Source organism: Coregonus clupeaformis, chromosome 14, assembly GCF_020615455.1.
Source record: "Coregonus clupeaformis isolate EN_2021a chromosome 14, ASM2061545v1, whole genome shotgun sequence".
Taxonomy (NCBI): Eukaryota; Metazoa; Chordata; class Actinopteri; order Salmoniformes; family Salmonidae; genus Coregonus; species Coregonus clupeaformis.
In genome coordinates this window covers 31505982-31525445 of record NC_059205.1, presented here as the reverse complement: position 1 = coordinate 31525445, position 19464 = coordinate 31505982, and the positions used below count along the sequence as shown (strand labels likewise).

At 42.1% G+C, this 19464-nt stretch overlaps 1 protein-coding gene across 1 annotated transcript; it reads right to left on the bottom strand.

The window, feature by feature from the left end:
• Nucleotides 1-246: 246 nt before the first annotated feature.
• LOC121581322 (myosin light chain kinase family member 4-like) lies at nucleotides 247-18714 on the bottom strand (the record flags this gene model as incomplete). The annotated part of the gene is made up of 11 exons (XM_041896852.2): nucleotides 247-1327; nucleotides 1646-1703; nucleotides 3158-3236; nucleotides 5192-5344; nucleotides 5505-5633; nucleotides 5770-5840; nucleotides 6046-6187; nucleotides 15472-15581; nucleotides 15854-15947; nucleotides 17944-18049; nucleotides 18573-18714. Coding segments are annotated over 10 exons (1083 nt in total), but the record flags the coding sequence as incomplete, so codon positions are not given.
• Between the last annotated feature and the right edge of the window lie 750 nt (nucleotides 18715-19464).

The following is a 19464-nucleotide window of genomic DNA, read 5'->3' as shown; positions in this document are numbered from 1 at the left end:
TGGTCTGTGGTCACCACCTGCAAAACCAGTCCTTTATTGGGGGGTGTCTTGCTAATTGCCTATCATTTCCACCTGTTGTCTATTCCATTTGCACAACAGCATGTGAAATGTATTGTCAATCAGTGTTGCTTCCTAAGTGGACAGTTTGATTTCACAGAAGTGTGATTGACTTGGAGTTACATTGTGTTGTTTAAGTGTTCCCTTTATTTTTTTGAGCAGTGTATATATAACACACACACACACACACACACACACACACACACACATTAACAAAATATAATGAAATAATGCAGGGCATGATAACAGACATAAAAACATAATATTTGTGCGCAACAATTTCCATTTTCTTTAGTGAAAGTACAGCTTTTCCCAAAATACAATATAGACTATCAACAGCAATTGAAACAATGGATCGAAGGATTTTAAGAAAATGAAAACAGGATAACAATGCCTTCCCAGACTCATTACTAAGTACTCCAGGTCTGACTTAAAGGGTTTAAGCAAACATCTAAATATTTTATCTATTTACACCCAATATCAAGAGAGCACAAAACAAACAACAAACACATGACATTTGTCTATCTATCAGTCAAGTTAAACGGGAAAGTCCTTCGGTTTGCATAAATACGCTCACAGTCAGAGGAAAAGTGGGGTACAGTACTCAACATGGAACTCTTTCACATTAGCAGAAAAGTTAGGGTTTTGTGTTATGTCATACTAATCTTGCTTTGCTGATGAAATTCACATACTGTATCTAGCATCCTATCTTTCACTACACCCTCCAGTTTTCAGTGGCTCTAAGCTTTGGCATTACACTCAGGGAATAGCACTTTTACAGTACTTGACAACCCATTCAAAAAAGTATGACTGTCAGTTAATGTTTCCACTAAAACCAATCCCTTCCTTTTGTCAAATCTTTGACCTATCCTTGGACATATGTACTAAAACCAACAAAACAGCATATCTAGTGAGCCAACAGTTGTTCAGGTAACATGTATTGTCCATTCATCACACAGCTAGGGTAGTTCTACAGGTATACAGACAGGTAAGCTCCAGTAATTCTACAGGTGTAGTTCTACAGGTATACAGACAGGTAAGCTCCAGTAATTCTACAGGTGTAGTTCTACAGGTATACAGACAGGTAAGCTCCAGTAATTCTACAGGTGTAGTTCTACAGGTGTACAGACAGGTAAGCTCCAGTAATTCTACAGGTGTAGTTCTACAGGTGTAGTTCTACAGGTGTTTAGACAGGTAAGCGCCAGTAGATATGCAGGTGTACAGCAGGCTTGGTCCTGGTGGCCACAGCTGGCGCCATCTAGTCATCATGCTGCTCAAAACATAATGGGATGGGAAACAGTTAAGTTTCAGCAATGTCAACATTTCTGGGCCATATGACTCTAATCTGAATTTCTTACTGCCGTTATGCACAAATATTGAGAAAATGCCTCCCCCTGGTGGTCTCTAAGAGGACATTACTTTATTGTTGAGATTGAGAGCTGAATCCTGACTTGAGACATAACAAGTGCATTTTGGGGAAAATATTCCATTAAACTGTGTAGGGTATTTACACAAATGTACAAAAATATGCAGTAGGAAGTAGATAACATTTGTGATGAAGTTTGATGAGGAAGGTTTATAGACTTACCTCAACTATCTGTAATGGGTACGCATGAAGATCGCCGTGAGCGGTTACACATGTTCTTCTGTAAAACACAGAGGCAAAACACAAAGTCAATAATTGATAACAATAAGAAACAAAAACACTTCCTAACCTCAGCAAACCAATCAGTGCCTGTTTTAAAAATAGAACCACCACTTCATAATATAGGGATTTTCTCTGTGGTAGTAAGCTGTGATAGTACCATACTAAGTTTCAAGTTTTAATGTCACATGCACAAATACAGTGAAAGCAAGCCTTCATTTGTTATTTAAAAAAGTTCAGGGTGCAAAATGTAATCAGCAATGAAAAATAAGGCAGATGTCCGCTCATTTATTGCCTCTTGGACAAAGGAATATGGATTTGTTTTACTGAAGGACCGGTCTGTTTGCGCTCTCTGTTGTAAAACTGTTGTTTGTCGGACATCAAGTGTACGCCGTCATTTTGAAACGAGACATGAGAAAAACTTCAAGGATGAGGCGGACAAGGCTGAAGGAATCAAAAGGCATAATCACCTCAAAGATTAAAGACATGCCTGTGTCTGCCAGAGAGTGTGGATGTGAATGACATCCCACGTCTGGCAGTTGTTGCATGATACTGTGACTCAGAGCAGGTCCTCTGTAGCTCAGCTGGTAGAGCACGGCGCTTGTAACGCCAGGGTAGTGGGTTCGATCCCCGGGACCACCCATACACAAACAATGTATGCACGCATGACTGTAAGTCGCTTTGGATAAAAGCGTCTGCTCAATGGCTTATTATTATTACGTGAGGAGCTGCTTTGTCTAAAACCCATGCATGGTACTACTAAAGGGGAAGATGTAGCAAAAGCCTTCACAGATCATTTTGAGGAGAGAGGTGTCGATATTAAAAACATATTCGCTATTACAACTGACGGTGCCATGCTATGGTGGGGAAACATAAAGGATTCGCAAAGCTGAAGATAGGATTGGCCACCCCGTGGTTAAATGTCACTGTATCATTCATCAAGAGAATCTGTGTTCCAAGATCAAGGTTGTGGTGCTAATGGACAGCACCTCTGTTTAGCGAACTATGGAAGTCTTCCGTTTGTGGGCAATTAGATATTCAATAGACACAATTAGTTGTAATGCACATATGAAGATCGTTAGAAATTGTAGGATAAATTGTAAATTGGCACTCCACACAAAAAAGGTTGCCGACCCCTGATATACATGGACAGTTCCAATACCATATTTACAATGTGCAGGGATACTGGAGTGATGGAGGTAGATATGTATAGGGGTAAGGTGACTAGGCAACAGGATATAAGATAAACAGAGTAGCAGCAGCTTGTATGTGAGTGGGTGTGCGTGTGTGTAGAGTCAGTATAAATGTATGTGCATATTATGTGTGAGTGAGCAGAAGATGGAGTGAGCGTGTGTGTGAGTGTGTAGGGTCCTGTAAGTGTGCTTAGAGAGTGCAAAAATAAAAATAAAAGGTCAATACTATGACCTATATAAGGAGTGAGTAGGTGTCCTGTACCTTTTCATGAAGTCGGTGATGGAGGACTGGGTCAGAGAGCCAAGGATGCCTCAGCGCTTCAGAGGCACCTATCCTCCAACTGCACAATAACACACATACACAAACACAAACATTGAGATAAATGTATAAACAGATTTAACATCTCTGTCTCTTGGCAGACTGTCCCCTTAAAGATAGATTTTTAATATATTGCTAAATATACTTTATATATTAAGCAATATATTGTGGAAGAAGGCAGATGTATGCAGGGGAGAAAGTAAGACGGTACGGTTCGGTACGCCGTCCCGGCAAAATAAATAGTGGGAGCCCTTTGAAGTGATTGTTTGATCAGATGAAAACATCATGACTGGTTGTGTTTATGCCACATTAAAAGGTAAAATGTAAAGTTAAATGACAAATCTTTATGATTAGGCCCACAGAGATGCTATTGAATTTATAGGGATTCTAAATAGAATTCTATGATTATGCCCTCACGGCCGGCCCTTCCATTAGGCAGGATTAGGCACCCGCCTTGAGTGGCAGTTTGACGAGGGAGGCCTTTTCCGAGCTAAACTGACCAAGACGCACCTCCAACAACACATAACACCTCACATTATTCTGCCTAAAAACAATGATAACTTCTCTCACCCAGTGGCATGAGGGCTATTTAGGTGAGCACTGATGCCACCCCATGATAATCAGTGCCCACTTTGTCCATGCCCAGCACACCTCTCCAGGGTGCTGTTGGAGAGACGCAGCGCTGCAGTGCTCCACCAACGCTCCGTCAAATTAATTTAACATAAATGATGTAGCCTACGGTGGAAAGAGTAGCAGCCTATGTGGTTTTTCTGTAGCTCATAGACTGGAGACCAAATGTATAACAATGTCATGAGACAGACACTTTTTAAATCATTAACTTATGAGGAAGTCAAATAAAAAGGCAAATGGGCAGACATCAGCTTTGGCGCGGCTGCGACATAATCAAACAGAGGTGGACAGTAATTATTTTCAACAATTGTCTTCATTTTAATTCGACTTCACTAACAACAAGAGGAGCCTATTTTCCTATTCCAAAAAATAAGAAGTAGGCCTACCTGTTTGACAGACGCAATTATGCTATCCATAGATTTATCGGTATAGCTAAATCCTGCAAAACTGTCACCATGCATTCCTTAAATACCTCCGTGTCTGGGAAGGGCTTGGTGGGTTTGGTTAAAACCAGGGCTCAAATTGAGTGAGAAAAGGGCAAAAAGGATACCTATTGTTAGCTTTATATTTTGAAATAAATAAATAAAAAGTATCCAGATAATATGAAGCGTTTTATAACAATGCTTAACTCTGTGATGCCTTATGCTAGAAACAAGCTTTAAAATGCCCACAAAAGATGTGACTGATGACATTCTGAAGCTGAGCTGCAGCCTTCAATATTTGAGAAGACATAACATTTACTTTGCTATTCTGTCCCTATTCATTGAGCTTTTCACTTTCTTAAAAGAGATGTTTAAACCCAGGCAGCTTTTAAGGAAGCACTTCTGTTGTTGGGTTAAGCAACGGATGAGTAGCCAGCAGTTGAAGCTTAACATTTACTGTGTCGGTTGAGCCTCTGTCTGGGTGGAAAGGTAACTTTTGAAAGTGCCTTTCTTAAATTCATATGGATGTCTAACATTTCATTATTTGCAAACAGCAACCGTTTCGTTGCAAACAAGACACTCTGGTTTGACATTGGAGGAATATTGTAAGAATGCCTATTTCTCTGTCCATTCTTATGTGAAACTTCTAGTTATTATCCACTTTTCTTTGTAGACTTTTTCAATGACATTTTCTCTTGATTGCAATTGATTGCAATTAACATTTTTGTTTAATTTGTAGCAAAGGCCTATGAAATTGGCCTGCTATTATGTTCTGTTCTACCGACTATTAGCTGAGAAGAAAAGCAGAACGTCCAGAGCCGGTCCTGTTAGGCCCATAAATGTTTTGGATGCACACGCGTGCACACATAGGAGGTCCCATACCGGGAAGAAATTAAATCTACTTTCACCCCTGGATGCATGATACCTTTTATTGACGATGAGTAGTTTGGAGATGAAGTCTTTGGCCTCCTCTGAGATGTCTGTAAACTCTTCCTCGTCAAAGTTCCACTGGCAGGCCAGGATGTTGTTCAGAGTCTCATTGTTATTGTCACCCAGGAAGGGACACAGACCACTGAGACTGTAGAAGGAGAGGAAGAACCTTTAGTGTGTGTGTGTGTGTGTGTGTGTGTGTGTGTGTGTGTGTGTGTGTGTGTGTGTGTGTGTGTGTGTGTGTGTGTGTGTGTGTGTGTGTGTGTGTGTGTGTGTGTGTGTGTGTGTGTGTGTGTGTGTGTGCTTACAGCATATATGTAATGACTCCCAGACTCCACATGTCGGTGTTGAATGACACAAAATCATAGTTGACAACTTCTGGGGCCAGGAACTCTGGGGTGCCGAAATTCACTTGCAATTTCTCTCTGGGATTGTATCTGGGAGGAATACATGTTCATTTTGAATAGGAATCTATTAATACAAATAAAATATTATAATACTGTATGCAGTGATACATCAAATGATCTAAAATTATCTGAATGAAACCGAGATCAATGTGAATTTGAAACCTACTTTCTGGCAAGTCCAAAGTCAATGATCTTGATTTTATTCGTGACTCTGCTCACACATAGAATATTCTCAGGCTGAAAGACACAACAAAAAAAGGAAACCCTTCAAGGTGAAGAAATACCAAGACACAGGTAGACAAGTGGTTATCTGTTGTGCACAATCTGTATTGCCATGCTCTCAATAACATCAGTGGCTACAGACAACAATTAACTCTGGCACTGAACACTGAAATGTTGATTTATGTTCACTGCCCCTGTCAAATACAGTGCGGTTGTTTACCTTGAGGTCTAGATGTAGGATGTAAATCTTGTGCATGTGCTGCAGGCCCTCACAGATCTGCCTGATGAACATGACCGTGTCCAGCTCCATCAGAGTGTAGTTCTCATCGATGATCCGGTCAAAGAGCTCCCCACCATCCACACTGCAATCACACACACAAAAACACATTGTACACTCTCAGAAAAAAGGGTACGGTTAGGGGGTACAGTATTATTCCCTGGGGTACAAAAATATCAAAAATACACATAATGTACTGTTCGGTACCATGTGTGGATAATCTAGTATAATGGTACATTTTTGTATCCAATATATTTTATATGAAAGGTACAATCATTGGAGGCATGGCTTAGTGGAGGTATGGCTTTCAGTTAGTTATTTTTGCCCACCCGTGAGTGGAAGTGTTGTACCTATGGTTATGTTAAGGTTATGGTCTATGGTTATGTTAGTTAAAGTTTTAGCATGTCCGCTGCATGTTCTGAAGTCTTTAATTAAGGCTTACATAAGTTCATGTAACAATAAAGAGCTGTAATAAATATTATAGCGACCTTAACACAACATTGAGCGACCTTGTCAAGAGGAACAGACCTCTTGTCGTAATGGTTCATGTGTTGGCTTCAGTTGCTGGACCCAGTCCCGGTCGGGGCTACCCTTAGAATTTGTTACATTGGTGTCAGAAGTGGGATGGCGGAGAGGCGTGTACACGTGAGGGACTTGGCATAGAGAAGAGGTACATTTTTCCACTTAAAAGGAACAAACGGCTTTGTCACTGTGGTTGTACTCTAAAAAGACACCTTTTGTCTCCTTTAAGGTATGAACTGCAAGGGTACATGTGATGGGCATTCTGAGTCTTTTTCGATGAGCCAGATCATGTTGCTCTGTTCAGGCTCCCAACCGGCTCTTCATTCAAAATGCTTAAAAATCTACCTACAACCATGATATATATATATTTTTTATCTCTTATACAAAGCCCAAAAGTAGCCTACTATTATGATAGATTGTGAAATGCGCTTTTATAAATTTTTTACGCACTTCAAAAATGAGCGTGGACCAGAATGACACACTCTCCCCACTATTTATTGTTTCTGCAGTGAGGATTCACCATCTTTAGATAATTATCTTGTAACTTATCTGCAGATAATCATTGTTTGGAGCTCAAAAGGCAGTATGCAAATCTGGGAACCAAATGAATGTCTCTTTCACCGATGCAATTCGGTTCCCGACGTTCACCAAAAAGATGCAATCAAAAAGAGCCGTTCATTGGCGAGCGACCCATCACTGAAGGGTACAATTATGTACCTATAACTAATGGTACAATGGACGTACATTACAGGGTCAATATCATACTGGGTAAACTTACTGTGACTGTTGTAATTAAAATGGTCAAAAATAAACAAAAATAGCTTCTTAGCAAAGAGCAATTTCTCAAGCAATAATTTTGCTAGGACTGTCTGGGAGTGGTCTGAGTGGGGAGGGGAAAACTGAAAACGAACTGTTATTGGCGGAGAGGTTTGGAATTCTCTTTCTTATTTGTCTATTAATTAATTAACTAAAGCTCTTTAACTTTCACAACACAATAACTGTTAGATATCTGAAACATTATAACAAAGATGCATTTATTGATCACTTGAGTAAAGTTAATTGGGACCTGGTACTTACATGTCTAGATATGGATAAAGCATGGGACTGTTTCAACTGTTTCTTAAGCATTGTGGATAAAGTGGCTCCATGGAAAACTGTAAGAGTTAAACAAAGAACTGAACCTTGGATGAATTAAGAAATCCTTGAGGCCATTAAATCAAGGAATACTGCATTTCGAGAATATAACAGAACCAAAGAGGAAGATGCTTTCACTAGACACAGAACCCTAAGGAACAAGGCTAGTCAGGTGACTGAAGATGCCAAAAAATATATTTTAAATACAATATTGGTGAAAATAGGAATAATCTCAGGAAGTTGTGGCATTCCCTAAAACAGTTGGCATATAGTGATAAACAGAAACAAATTGCAAAAGCTTGGGTCTTGAGGTCAATGGAGAAATTATGTTTGACAAGGAAGTGGCAGCTAAAAATCTCAATATCTTTTTCACAACAGTTGCCTCAGATTTAGTTGAGAAGCTACATGGTTGTACTGGAGTGTATGGGGAGGGTCAGGACCAAGGCCATTACTCCAAGATGAGTGTACAAGCTGATGCCTTTTCCTTTACAGCAGTGTCTCAGGCTGAAGTTGTCAAGAGACTGTTTGAACTAAACTGCTCTAAAGCTACAGGCCTCGACAATATCCCTGACAGGCTTTTAAGATATGGTGCTGAATTTATTGCCCCCTGTGTCACCCATTTAATCAACATCTCTATTGAGCAGGGAAAGGTTCCCACGCATACGAAACATGCTAGAGTGATCCTATCCACAAGAAGGGCAGCAAAACACACAAGGGAACTATAGACCTGTATCTATTTTGAGTGTGGTGTCTAAAGTGCTGGAAAAAGTACTTTACTAACAGATGAATATATTAGCAATAATAATATTTTATATGAACTACAGTTTGGCATATGAAAGTCCCACTCCACTGACAAGTCTATTGTTTTTAACTGACTTTATCAGGACATTTCTGTGGAATGGTAATGCTGGATCTGCAGAAGGCATTTGACAAGGTTGATCATAGGATCATGCTTTTGGTTTTAACAGCAGGGCCATTGACTGGGTTAGATCCTATTTATCTGGTAGAGACCAAATGGTGGATGTTAATGGGAAACTTTCTAGCAGTGGTCACCAACCTTTTATGACTCAAGATCACTTTCACAGCCAAAAAGCAAGTCGAGATCTGCCGCTCAAAAAAATAAAAATAAACATTACTTTAAAAAATGTAACATTAACCTAATAAAAACAGTTCAGACGGCCCTGTATATGTGCCTCGAAACCTTAATGACTTGGAGAAGATATGCAAAGAGGAGTGTGTCACGCCCTGGCTCTGGGGACTCTCGTATGTTGAGCCAGGGTGTTCATTTCTAGGGTCTAGTTGTTGTATATCTATGTTGGCCAGGGTGGCTCCCAATCAGAGACGGCTGTCGCTCGTTGTCTCTGATTGGGAGTCATACTTAGGTAGCCGTTAGGCATTCATTCATTGTGGTTTCTTGTTTCTAGTCTGTTTATGTTAGACCGTGAACTGTCACGCAATAATTTTTCTAGGATTGTCTGGGAGTGGTCTGAGTGGTGAGGGGAAAACTGAAAACGAACTGTTATTGGCGGAGAGGTTTGGAATTCTCTTTCTTATTTGTCTATTAATTAATTAACTAAAGCTCTTTAACTTTCACAACACAATAACTGTTAGATATCTGAAACATTATAACAAAGATGCATTTATTGATCACTTGAGTAAAGTTAATTGGGACCTGGTACTTACATGTCTAGATATGGATAAAGCATGGGACTGTTTCAACTGTTTCTTAAGCATTGTGGATAAAGTGGCTCCATGGAAAACTGTAAGAGTTAAACAAAGAACTGAACCTTGGATGAATTAAGAAATCCTTGAGGCCATTAAATCAAGGAATACTGCATTTCGAGAATATAACAGAACCAAAGAGGAAGATGCTTTCACTAGACACAGAACCCTAAGGAACAAGGCTAGTCAGGTGACTGAAGATGCCAAAAAATATATTTTAAATACAATATTGGTGAAAATAGGAATAATCTCAGGAAGTTGTGGCATTCCCTAAAACAGTTGGCATATAGTGATAAACAGAAACAAATTGCAAAAGCTTGGGTCTTGAGGTCAATGGAGAAATTATGTTTGACAAGGAAGTGGCAGCTAAAAATCTCAATATCTTTTTCACAACAGTTGCCTCAGATTTAGTTGAGAAGCTACATGGTTGTACTGGAGTGTATGGGGAGGGTCAGGACCAAGGCCATTACTCCAAGATGAGTGTACAAGCTGATGCCTTTTCCTTTACAGCAGTGTCTCAGGCTGAAGTTGTCAAGAGACTGTTTGAACTAAACTGCTCTAAAGCTACAGGCCTCGACAATATCCCTGACAGGCTTTTAAGATATGGTGCTGAATTTATTGCCCCCTGTGTCACCCATTTAATCAACATCTCTATTGAGCAGGGAAAGGTTCCCACGCATACGAAACATGCTAGAGTGATCCTATCCACAAGAAGGGCAGCAAAACACACAAGGGAACTATAGACCTGTATCTATTTTGAGTGTGGTGTCTAAAGTGCTGGAAAAAGTACTTTACTAACAGATGAATATATTAGCAATAATAATATTTTATATGAACTACAGTTTGGCATATGAAAGTCCCACTCCACTGACAAGTCTATTGTTTTTAACTGACTTTATCAGGACATTTCTGTGGAATGGTAATGCTGGATCTGCAGAAGGCATTTGACAAGGTTGATCATAGGATCATGCTTTTGGTTTTAACAGCAGGGCCATTGACTGGGTTAGATCCTATTTATCTGGTAGAGACCAAATGGTGGATGTTAATGGGAAACTTTCTAGCAGTGGTCACCAACCTTTTATGACTCAAGATCACTTTCACAGCCAAAAAGCAAGTCGAGATCTGCCGCTCAAAAAAATAAAAATAAACATTACTTTAAAAAATGTAACATTAACCTAATAAAAACAGTTCAGACGGCCCTGTATATGTGCCTCGAAACCTTAATGACTTGGAGAAGATATGCAAAGAGGAGTGTGTCACGCCCTGGCTCTGGGGACTCTCGTATGTTGAGCCAGGGTGTTCATTTCTAGGGTCTAGTTGTTGTATATCTATGTTGGCCAGGGTGGCTCCCAATCAGAGACGGCTGTCGCTCGTTGTCTCTGATTGGGAGTCATACTTAGGTAGCCGTTAGGCATTCATTCATTGTGGTTTCTTGTTTCTAGTCTGTTTATGTTAGACCGTGAACTGTCACGTATCGTTTGTTGTTTTGATCGTGTGATCATTAATTAAATAAATATGTTCGCATTCAACGCTACGCCTTGGTCCTCCTCTGTAGACGACGATCGTGACAGAAAATCCCACCAAAACTGGACCAAGCAGCGAGTCGAGGAGCCATCGCCAGGGAAATCCCTAGCAGATCTCCGTGGCAGCCTCGACTGGGTCAAGCCGAGTGAAGAGCAGAGAGGGTGGACTTGGGAACAGTGGAGGAAGAGCTTCGACTGGGTCAAGCCAATTGAGGAGCTGAATAGCGGGAGTTGGAAGCAGAAGAGCGAGAGTTGGGCGAGAACTATAGAGGCCTGGCCCACGGGGAAGAGAGACCCCCAGAAATTTTTTAGGGGGGGGCTCACGACGTCGGGGCAGCAGGAGGCCGCGATAGAGCGGTCCAGCGGGTTGGCAGAGGAGGCCGCCAGGTTACGGGGGCCACTGGTCGAAGAGGGGATGGAAGGTGTAGAGGCACGGCGAGAGGTACTGGGGTGTGTTACCAGTCCAGTCCGGCCCGTTCCAGATCCCGGTGTAGGGCCAGTGGTGTGTGTCCCCAGTACGGTCCGGTCTGTTCCTGCTCCCGCACCAAGTCAGTGGTGCGCCCGTCAGCCAGCTCGGCCCGTTCCTGCTCCCCGCACCAAGTCAGTGGTGCGCTCGTCAGCCCGGCTCGGCCCGTTCCTGCTCCCCGCACCAAGTCAGTGGTGCGCTCGTCAGCCCGGCTCGGCCCGTTCCTGCTCCCGCGCACCAAGTCAGTGGTGCGCTCCGTCAGCCCGGCTCGGCCCGTTCCTGCTCCCCGCACCAAGTCAGTGGTGCGCTTCGTCAGCCCGGCTCGGCCCGTTCCTGCTCCCCGCACCAAGTCAGTGGTGCGTTTCGTCAGCCCGGTTCGGCCCGTTCCTGCTCCCCACACCAAGCCAGTGGTGTGCGTCGTCAGTCCGGCACAGCCCGTGCCTGTTCCACCGGTGCCTGGGTCGGCACGGGTCAGCTGCGTCACGCCGGAGCTAGAGCAATCCGCTCCACCAGTGTGCAGTCCAGCTCCGGTCAGCAGGGCCAGACCGGACCAGGGGTACTTTGGGGGTTTAGAGAAGGAGTGGGGGTCATGTCCGGAGCCGGATCCGCCGCCGAGGCGGAGTGCCCACCCGGTCCCTCCCCTGTTGTGTTTGGTTGGCGCGGTCGGAGTCCGCGCCTTTGGGGGGGGGTACTGTCACACCCTGGCTCTGGGGACTCTCGTATGTTGAGCCAGGGTGTTCATTTCTAGGGTCTAGTTGTTGTATATCTATGTTGGCCAGGGTGGCTCCCAATCAGAGACGGCTATCGCTCGTTGTCTCTGATTGGGAGTCATACTTAGGTAGCCGTTAGGCATTCATTCATTGTGGTTTCTTGTTTCTAGTCTGTTTATGTTAGACCGTGAACTGTCACGTATCGTTTGTTGTTTTGATCGTGTGATCATTAATTAAATAAATATGTTCGCATTCAACGCTGCGCCTTGGTCCTCCTCTGTAGACGACGATCGTGACAGAGTGGAACAAAATCCCTCCTGAGATGTGCGCAAACCTGGTGGCCAACTACAAGAAACGTCTGACCTCTGTGATTGCCAACAAGGGTTTGCCACCGAGTACTAAGTCATGTTTGGCAGAGGGGTCAAATACTTATTTCCCTCATTAAAATGCAAATCAATTTATAGCATTTCTGACATGCGTTTTTCTGGATTTTTTTGTTGTTATTCTGTCTCTCACTGTTCAAATAAACCTACCATTAAAATTATAGACTGATCATTTCTTTGTCAGTGGGCAAACGTACAAAATCAGCAGGGGATCAAATACTTTTTTCCCCTCACTGTATGCCTGACCCGCCAATATTGTTATTCTCAGACCATATTATATTTCAAAATTCGCGCTTTGATAAAAAAAAATTGATCAGTTGGTATAGCACTTGCGAGGCACAGCTGAGCATAAATAGAAATAATTTTCATTTTTATTTTACTGGACTGATGGTACCTGCATCTGATGGTCATGGTGCTTTCAAGACAACTGTGAACTTGGAAAAACGATTTTCCCCAATCGGATTGTCTTGAACGCACTGAAGTCGGAAGTTCCCAGTTGTTTTGAAAACTGCATTAGTCTCAGAAGCCTTCCTTTTCTGCGGTGAGACTGACCAGAGAGAGGACACAGTCTTCCACCTGATGGAGAAAATCGAGTCGCACCGCATCTGCCTCAGGCACAAATTCATTTTGTTCCTATGACCAGAGAAAGTGCAATACTCCTCGATATAAAGATATACACTACAGTTCAAAAGTTTGGGGTCACTTAGAAATGTCCTTGTTTTCGAAAGAAAAGCAATTTTTTTTGTCCATTAAAATAACATTAAATTGATCAGAAATACAGTGTAGACATTGTTAATGTTGTAAATGGCTATTGTAGCTGGAAACAGCTGGTTTTTAATGGAATATCTACATAGGCGTACAGAGGCCCATTATCAGCAACCATCAGTCCTGTGTTCCAATGGCACGCTGTGTTTGCTAATCCAAGTTTATCATTATAAAAGGCTAATTGATCATTAGAAAACTATTTTGCAATTATTTTAGCACAGCTGCAAACTGTTGTGCTGATTAAAGAAGCAATAAAACTGGCCTTCTTGAGACTAGTTGAGTATCTGAATTATCAGCAATTGTGGATTTGATTACAGGCTCAAAATGGCCAGAAACAAATAACTTTCTTCTGAAACTCATCAGTCTATTCTTGTTCTGAGAAATGAGGCTATTCCATGCGAGAAATTGCCAAGAAACTGAAGATCTCATACAACGCTGTGTACTACTCCCTTCACAGAACAGCGTAAACTGGCTCTAACCAGAATAGAAAGAGGAGTGGGAGGCCTCGGTGCACAACTGAGCAAGAGGACAAATAAATTAGAGTGTCTAGTTTGAGAAACAGGCACCTCACAGGTCCTCAACTGGCAGCTTTATTAACTAGTACCCGCAAAATACCAGTCTCAATGTCAACAGTGAAGAGGTGACTCCGGGATGCTGACCTTCTAGGCAGAGTTGCAAAGAAAAAGCCATATCTCAGACTGGCCAATAAAAGAAAAGATTAAAATGGGCAGTCTGAGATATGGCCATTGGAACACAGGACTGATGGTTGCTGATAATGGGCCTCTGTACGCCTATGTAGATATTCCATTAGAAATAAGCCGTTTCCAGCTACAATAGCCATTTACAACATTAACAATGTCTGCACTATTTCTGATCAATTTGATGTTATTTTAATGGACAAAAAAATTTGCTTTTCTTTCGACAACAAGGACATTTCTAAGTGACCCCAAACGTTTGAACGGTAGTGTATGACGAGCTGCTAATAATAATACAATCGCAGGGCTATCGATACACTTGGCTACTCATTCAATGCAGAGCGAGTGGAAGTAGAGAGAAGCACGTTTTATGTTTTGTAATAGTGTTGAATAAAAACAGTGTTGAAAGTGCTGAATAAAACTTAGACATGAACTCACTCATAAAAACAGCAGTTCTCTGCTGTATTGTAAATTGCTTTTGTATGTGGATGACTGCTCTACTGGTGTCCCACTTTAGAGCAAAGCCTCAATAGAAGAGATCCTTAGTACAGTTATCCAATATCAGTAAATTGCTTTCAGATAACACATTTAACTTATTTGGTTCCAGAGTAAAGCTGGCAAGGTCACCTGGTTTTAGTGTCAAAATAGGCAACTCAGTGGTTACACCAAAAACATCTGTCAGCTACCTTGGGTGTGAATTGGATAGGTACCTGACTGGTGAGACTATGGCCCTGAAGGTTTTAACAAAGGTAAACCAAAAAATGTAATTCAAAATATCTTGATGTGACACCCTAAAGACTCTGGCAGGTGTGCTAGTTCAGTATCACTTTGATTATGCGTGCACATCATGGCTCACCAGCATCCCTAAACATCTAAAGAATAACCTACAGACCAGCCAAAACAAGCTGGTGAGGTTTTTACTTAAACTCCCCCCACTCATCTGGAGGTCGAGCATTTTAATCAGCTAGAGAAAAGGGTCATATTAATTCAGCTTGGTCTGGTCCATAGAATCATTACTGACTCAGCTCCTAGGTACCTATCAAATAATTTACTTATATTAGAGATGTCCACCAATACAACACCAAAGCCAGAAACTCTGATATTGCCTGTTTTAAATGTAAGAGTATCTAGTAAGAACACCTTTTTATATACCCTCGCTGTTGTCCAAAACTCCATCCCACAAAAACAGGCTGAAATTTCAGGCAGCCTTTTCAACCAGCTCTTACACTAAAAGGGCATTATCATTTTCACAATTTCACAGTATTATTCAAACCTCATAGTGTGGAAATATATATAAAACACAGGAAAAACACATTTGTGACTGCACTGGGCCTTTAAAGATGTGGGTTGAGAAAACATTGCGAGAAGGAACAGACAGCAAGACAGAAAACCATAGAGATACAATATAATGCTGATAATGTTCCATTTAATTTTGTGTAGGGAACGTACTATTCCAGCACCAGGATGATGTCATTTCTGGACTCGTAGGCGGCGTAGAGCTGGATCAGGTTGGCATGGTCCAACTGGTTCATGACCATGATCTCATTCTTGACCACCTCCTACATACCAAACACACACAAACCACACAATGAGAGGTGTCAGATATTCACTTACAGCTAGCAGGCAACGTACGGCTTCTCTTTTCTGGGTCAAATTAAGACATTTTGAGAAATATATTCCCCATCCATGTAGAGTGAAAAGGCCTTAGAGCGTTATGTTCCGATGGCTACTTCCACATTTTGAATAGAAAACAAAGTAGTTTTCAAGGAAGCTACAAGGATGTGTAGAGGTTTTTACATGCATGCAAATCATGTAAAAAAGGACTTTGTACCTTTTCTTTCTGACTCCGGGCTTTGATGATTTTGGAAGCTAGGGTGAGACCTGAGGAGTTTTCCATGCATTTGTGCACCTGGCCAAAACTACCCCTAAGAGAGAGTAAAGATAAGTAAGCCGTCTTCAGTTCAAAGTTTCTGAGTTACACCTGTCTGTGTCAATTTATGATTTATAATGGGAACGTTTCAATGTAACCATACTCCCTCAACAGGGGTCAGTCTGACTAAGACTTGCCAAAACTATCACCTGTAAGTCACAAATCCTAGAATGTTACACATGAAGATAATACATCCCCTGAATTGAGTGGGATCTCATGGTCAGAACTTGAACTATCAGAATTATTTTATCAGTATGTCCTCAAATACAAAATCAGATCTCTTCCAATACAGGAGAGTAATATCATTTTGTGAAGGTATTGTATTTTGTATTTATTTATCCTTTATTTCAATAAATGAGAGTAGGAGGCCTCTCTTTGAAGATTTTGATTAACACTTAGCGATTAGCTACCAGCTGGCAGAGGGGTATGGTTTCACATACCCTGAAGGCCTCGAGTAAAAATAACTTTGGAGTTATGAACCAGGGGAGAGGAGAGGAGAGGAGGGGGGAGGGTTACACAACTCAACTTGTCGAGGACCTCTCTTCCTCTCGCTTGGTCTTTGATCTAGGTCAGATACGGTTTGTTTTGTGGGTTCAGTTCCAAAAGACCCATTGGAGAATTTACTAATTTATAATAACTCAGTATGATGCAGAACAGAACAGTCTTCCTCGTAAAACTGACTATCCTACCGATCCTTGACCGGCGATGTCATTTACAAAATAGCCTCCAACACTCTTCTCAGCAAATTGGATGTAGTCTATCACAGTGCCATCCGTTTTGTCACCAAAGCCCCATATACTACCCACCACTGTGACCTGTACGCTCTTGTTGGCTGGTCCTCACTACATATTCGTTGCCAAACCCACTGGCTCCAGGCCATCTATAAATCACTGCTAGGCAAATCCCTGCCTTATCTTAGCTCATTGGTCACCATAGCAACACCCATTAGTAGTATGAGCTCCAGCAGGTATATCTCACTGGTCATCCCCAAAGCCAACACCTCCTTTGGCCGCCATTCCTTCCAGTTCTCTGCTGCCAATGACTGGAACGAACTGCAAAAATCTCTGAAACTGGAGACTCTTATCTCCTTCACTAACTTTAAGCATCAGTTGTCAGAGCACCTTACCGATCACTGCACCTGTACACAGCCCATTTGAAATTAGCCCACCCAACTACCTCATCCCCATATTGTTATTTATTTTGCTCATTTGCACCCCAGTATCTCTATTTGCACATTCCAGTGTTAATACTAATTGTAATTATTTTGCACTATGGCCTATTTATTGCCTTACCTCCATAACTTGCTACATTTGCACACACTGTATATATATTTTCTGTTGTATTTTTGACTTTATGTTTTGTTTTACCCCATATGTAACTCTGTGTTGTTGTTTTTATCGCACTGCTTTGCTTTATCTTGGCCAGGTCGCAGTTGTAAATGAGAACTTGTTCTCAACTGGCTTACCTGGTTAAATAAAGGTGAAATAAAATTAAATAAATAAACAGAGTGTGATGGAGAGGAGTCGTTGATAGCCTGTGCTCCCTGAGGAGCGATAAGCCTAAGCAGGCACTATTTTAGGTTCCTAGTTGAAACATTGCAGGAATAAATAAGAGATAAGATCACTTAATTTGTCAATTGCACACAAGGTACAAATTAAATGTACTTCTGCTTTTAACCCAACCCCTCCGAAAGAAATACAATACATACAGGTTTTTGGAGAGGTTTGGGCGGCTGCCACACTGGGCGCCCGGGAAGCTGTTGTTGTGGGGGGTTAAGTGCCATGCTCAAGGGCATAATGGCATCTAGGATTTGATACTAGCAACCCTCCGGTTGATGGCTCACCTCTCTAACCCCTAGGCTACCTGCCGCCCATGTGTTATTTCACATGGATACACTTGTTCTTGAATTTGAAAATGAACAGTTGAAAAGTCATTTTTACCTCCTGGTTCAAGTCATCATGTATCGCTAGGAACAGGGTTGAAACACTTACCCTCCTAGAACCTCAGCTCTGTTGATGGTGTAAAAGTTGTTGATCTGGTTGGGTTTGGCCGACACTATCCGATGGTTGAATGGAGCCGGTGGAGGAGGGCTTTTGTCTAAAGGGAGATACAAATATATTCTTCTTTATTCATCCTTCAACCAGGGAAGTCACATTGAGAATGACATCAAGTGAGCCCTGGCAAACAGTAGCATGGAGGGGAAATATAAACTAATCAGTTAGCATGTGCCTCTAGTAATGGTACCACATGATTGTCATAATCAAGTTATCACCCTGTGCTTACTAACACGCTGTGGTAAACATAACAGGAGATACAATGTTGGTTATGCAAACTTCAGTTCTCTCATACTTTGTTACTCCTAGAGAGCATGCTTTTATATCCAAATTCAATAAGGTTATGAACATTTTCTACACAAAGAGATAGCAATTGCCACCATATCAGCAATCTATTGGACTTCATATTAGGCCCGAATCCTTAGATCTGTTTGCGTAACGCCAGTCTTCCACTGAGATCAATGTGTGATTTATGGAATCTTGTGCACATTTCAAATTAAGATTCCACTTATCACATTTCCCCCATACTTAAAGCCACAGTACCCCATAATGATGCTGGTCCTCACCAATAAAGAACTGTTCCCCAGTAGACTGCTTGACTTCTGCAGCCTGATCTTTCCCCAGCCTCTCCTTCAGCTCCACATGGATATCCACCCCGTCTGCCTTGAAGACGCCCCATCCCTCGTCCTCATCCTCTGTCCTCTCTGTTTCTTCCTCCTCCTTCCTCTCCCCCTCCCTCTCCTCCTCCTCCTCCTCCTCTCCTTCTCCTCCCTCTACCCGACTCTTCTTGTGGTCCTCTACTCCCAGGTCTTCCTCCATCACCCGACGCTTACTGCTGGTGCTGCCTTCCTCCATCTGGTCCTGTTCTTCTGTCTCCAGAGACAGAGAGGAGGCACTTTTGTTGTGCTCTTCACAGCTGGAACAGACAGACATGTTTTAGAAAATGTGGAATGTTGTTTCGCATTAAATTTTAGCAGACGCTCTTATCCAGAGCGACTTACAGGAGCAATTAGGGTTAAGTGCCTTGCTCAAGGACACATCAGCAGGTTTTTCACCTAGTCGGCTCTGGGATTAGAACCAGCAACATTACATTTACATTTTAGTCATTTAGCAGACGCTCTTATCCAGAGCGACTTACAGTTAGTGAATACATATATATATATATATATTTTTTTATACTGGCCCCCCGTGGGAATCGAACCCACAACCCTGGCGTTGCAAACACCATGCTCTATCAACTGAGCTACATCCCTGCCGGCCATTCCCTCTCCTACCCTGGACCAATTGTGCACCGCCCATGAGTCTCCCGGTCGCGGCCGGCTGCGACAGAGCCTGGATTCGAACCAGGATCTCTAGTGGCACAGTTAGCACTACGATGCTCAGGAGACTAACCTTTCGGTTACTGGCACAACGCTCTTAACCACTAAGCTACCTGCCGCCCCTGTATATGTGGAAGAG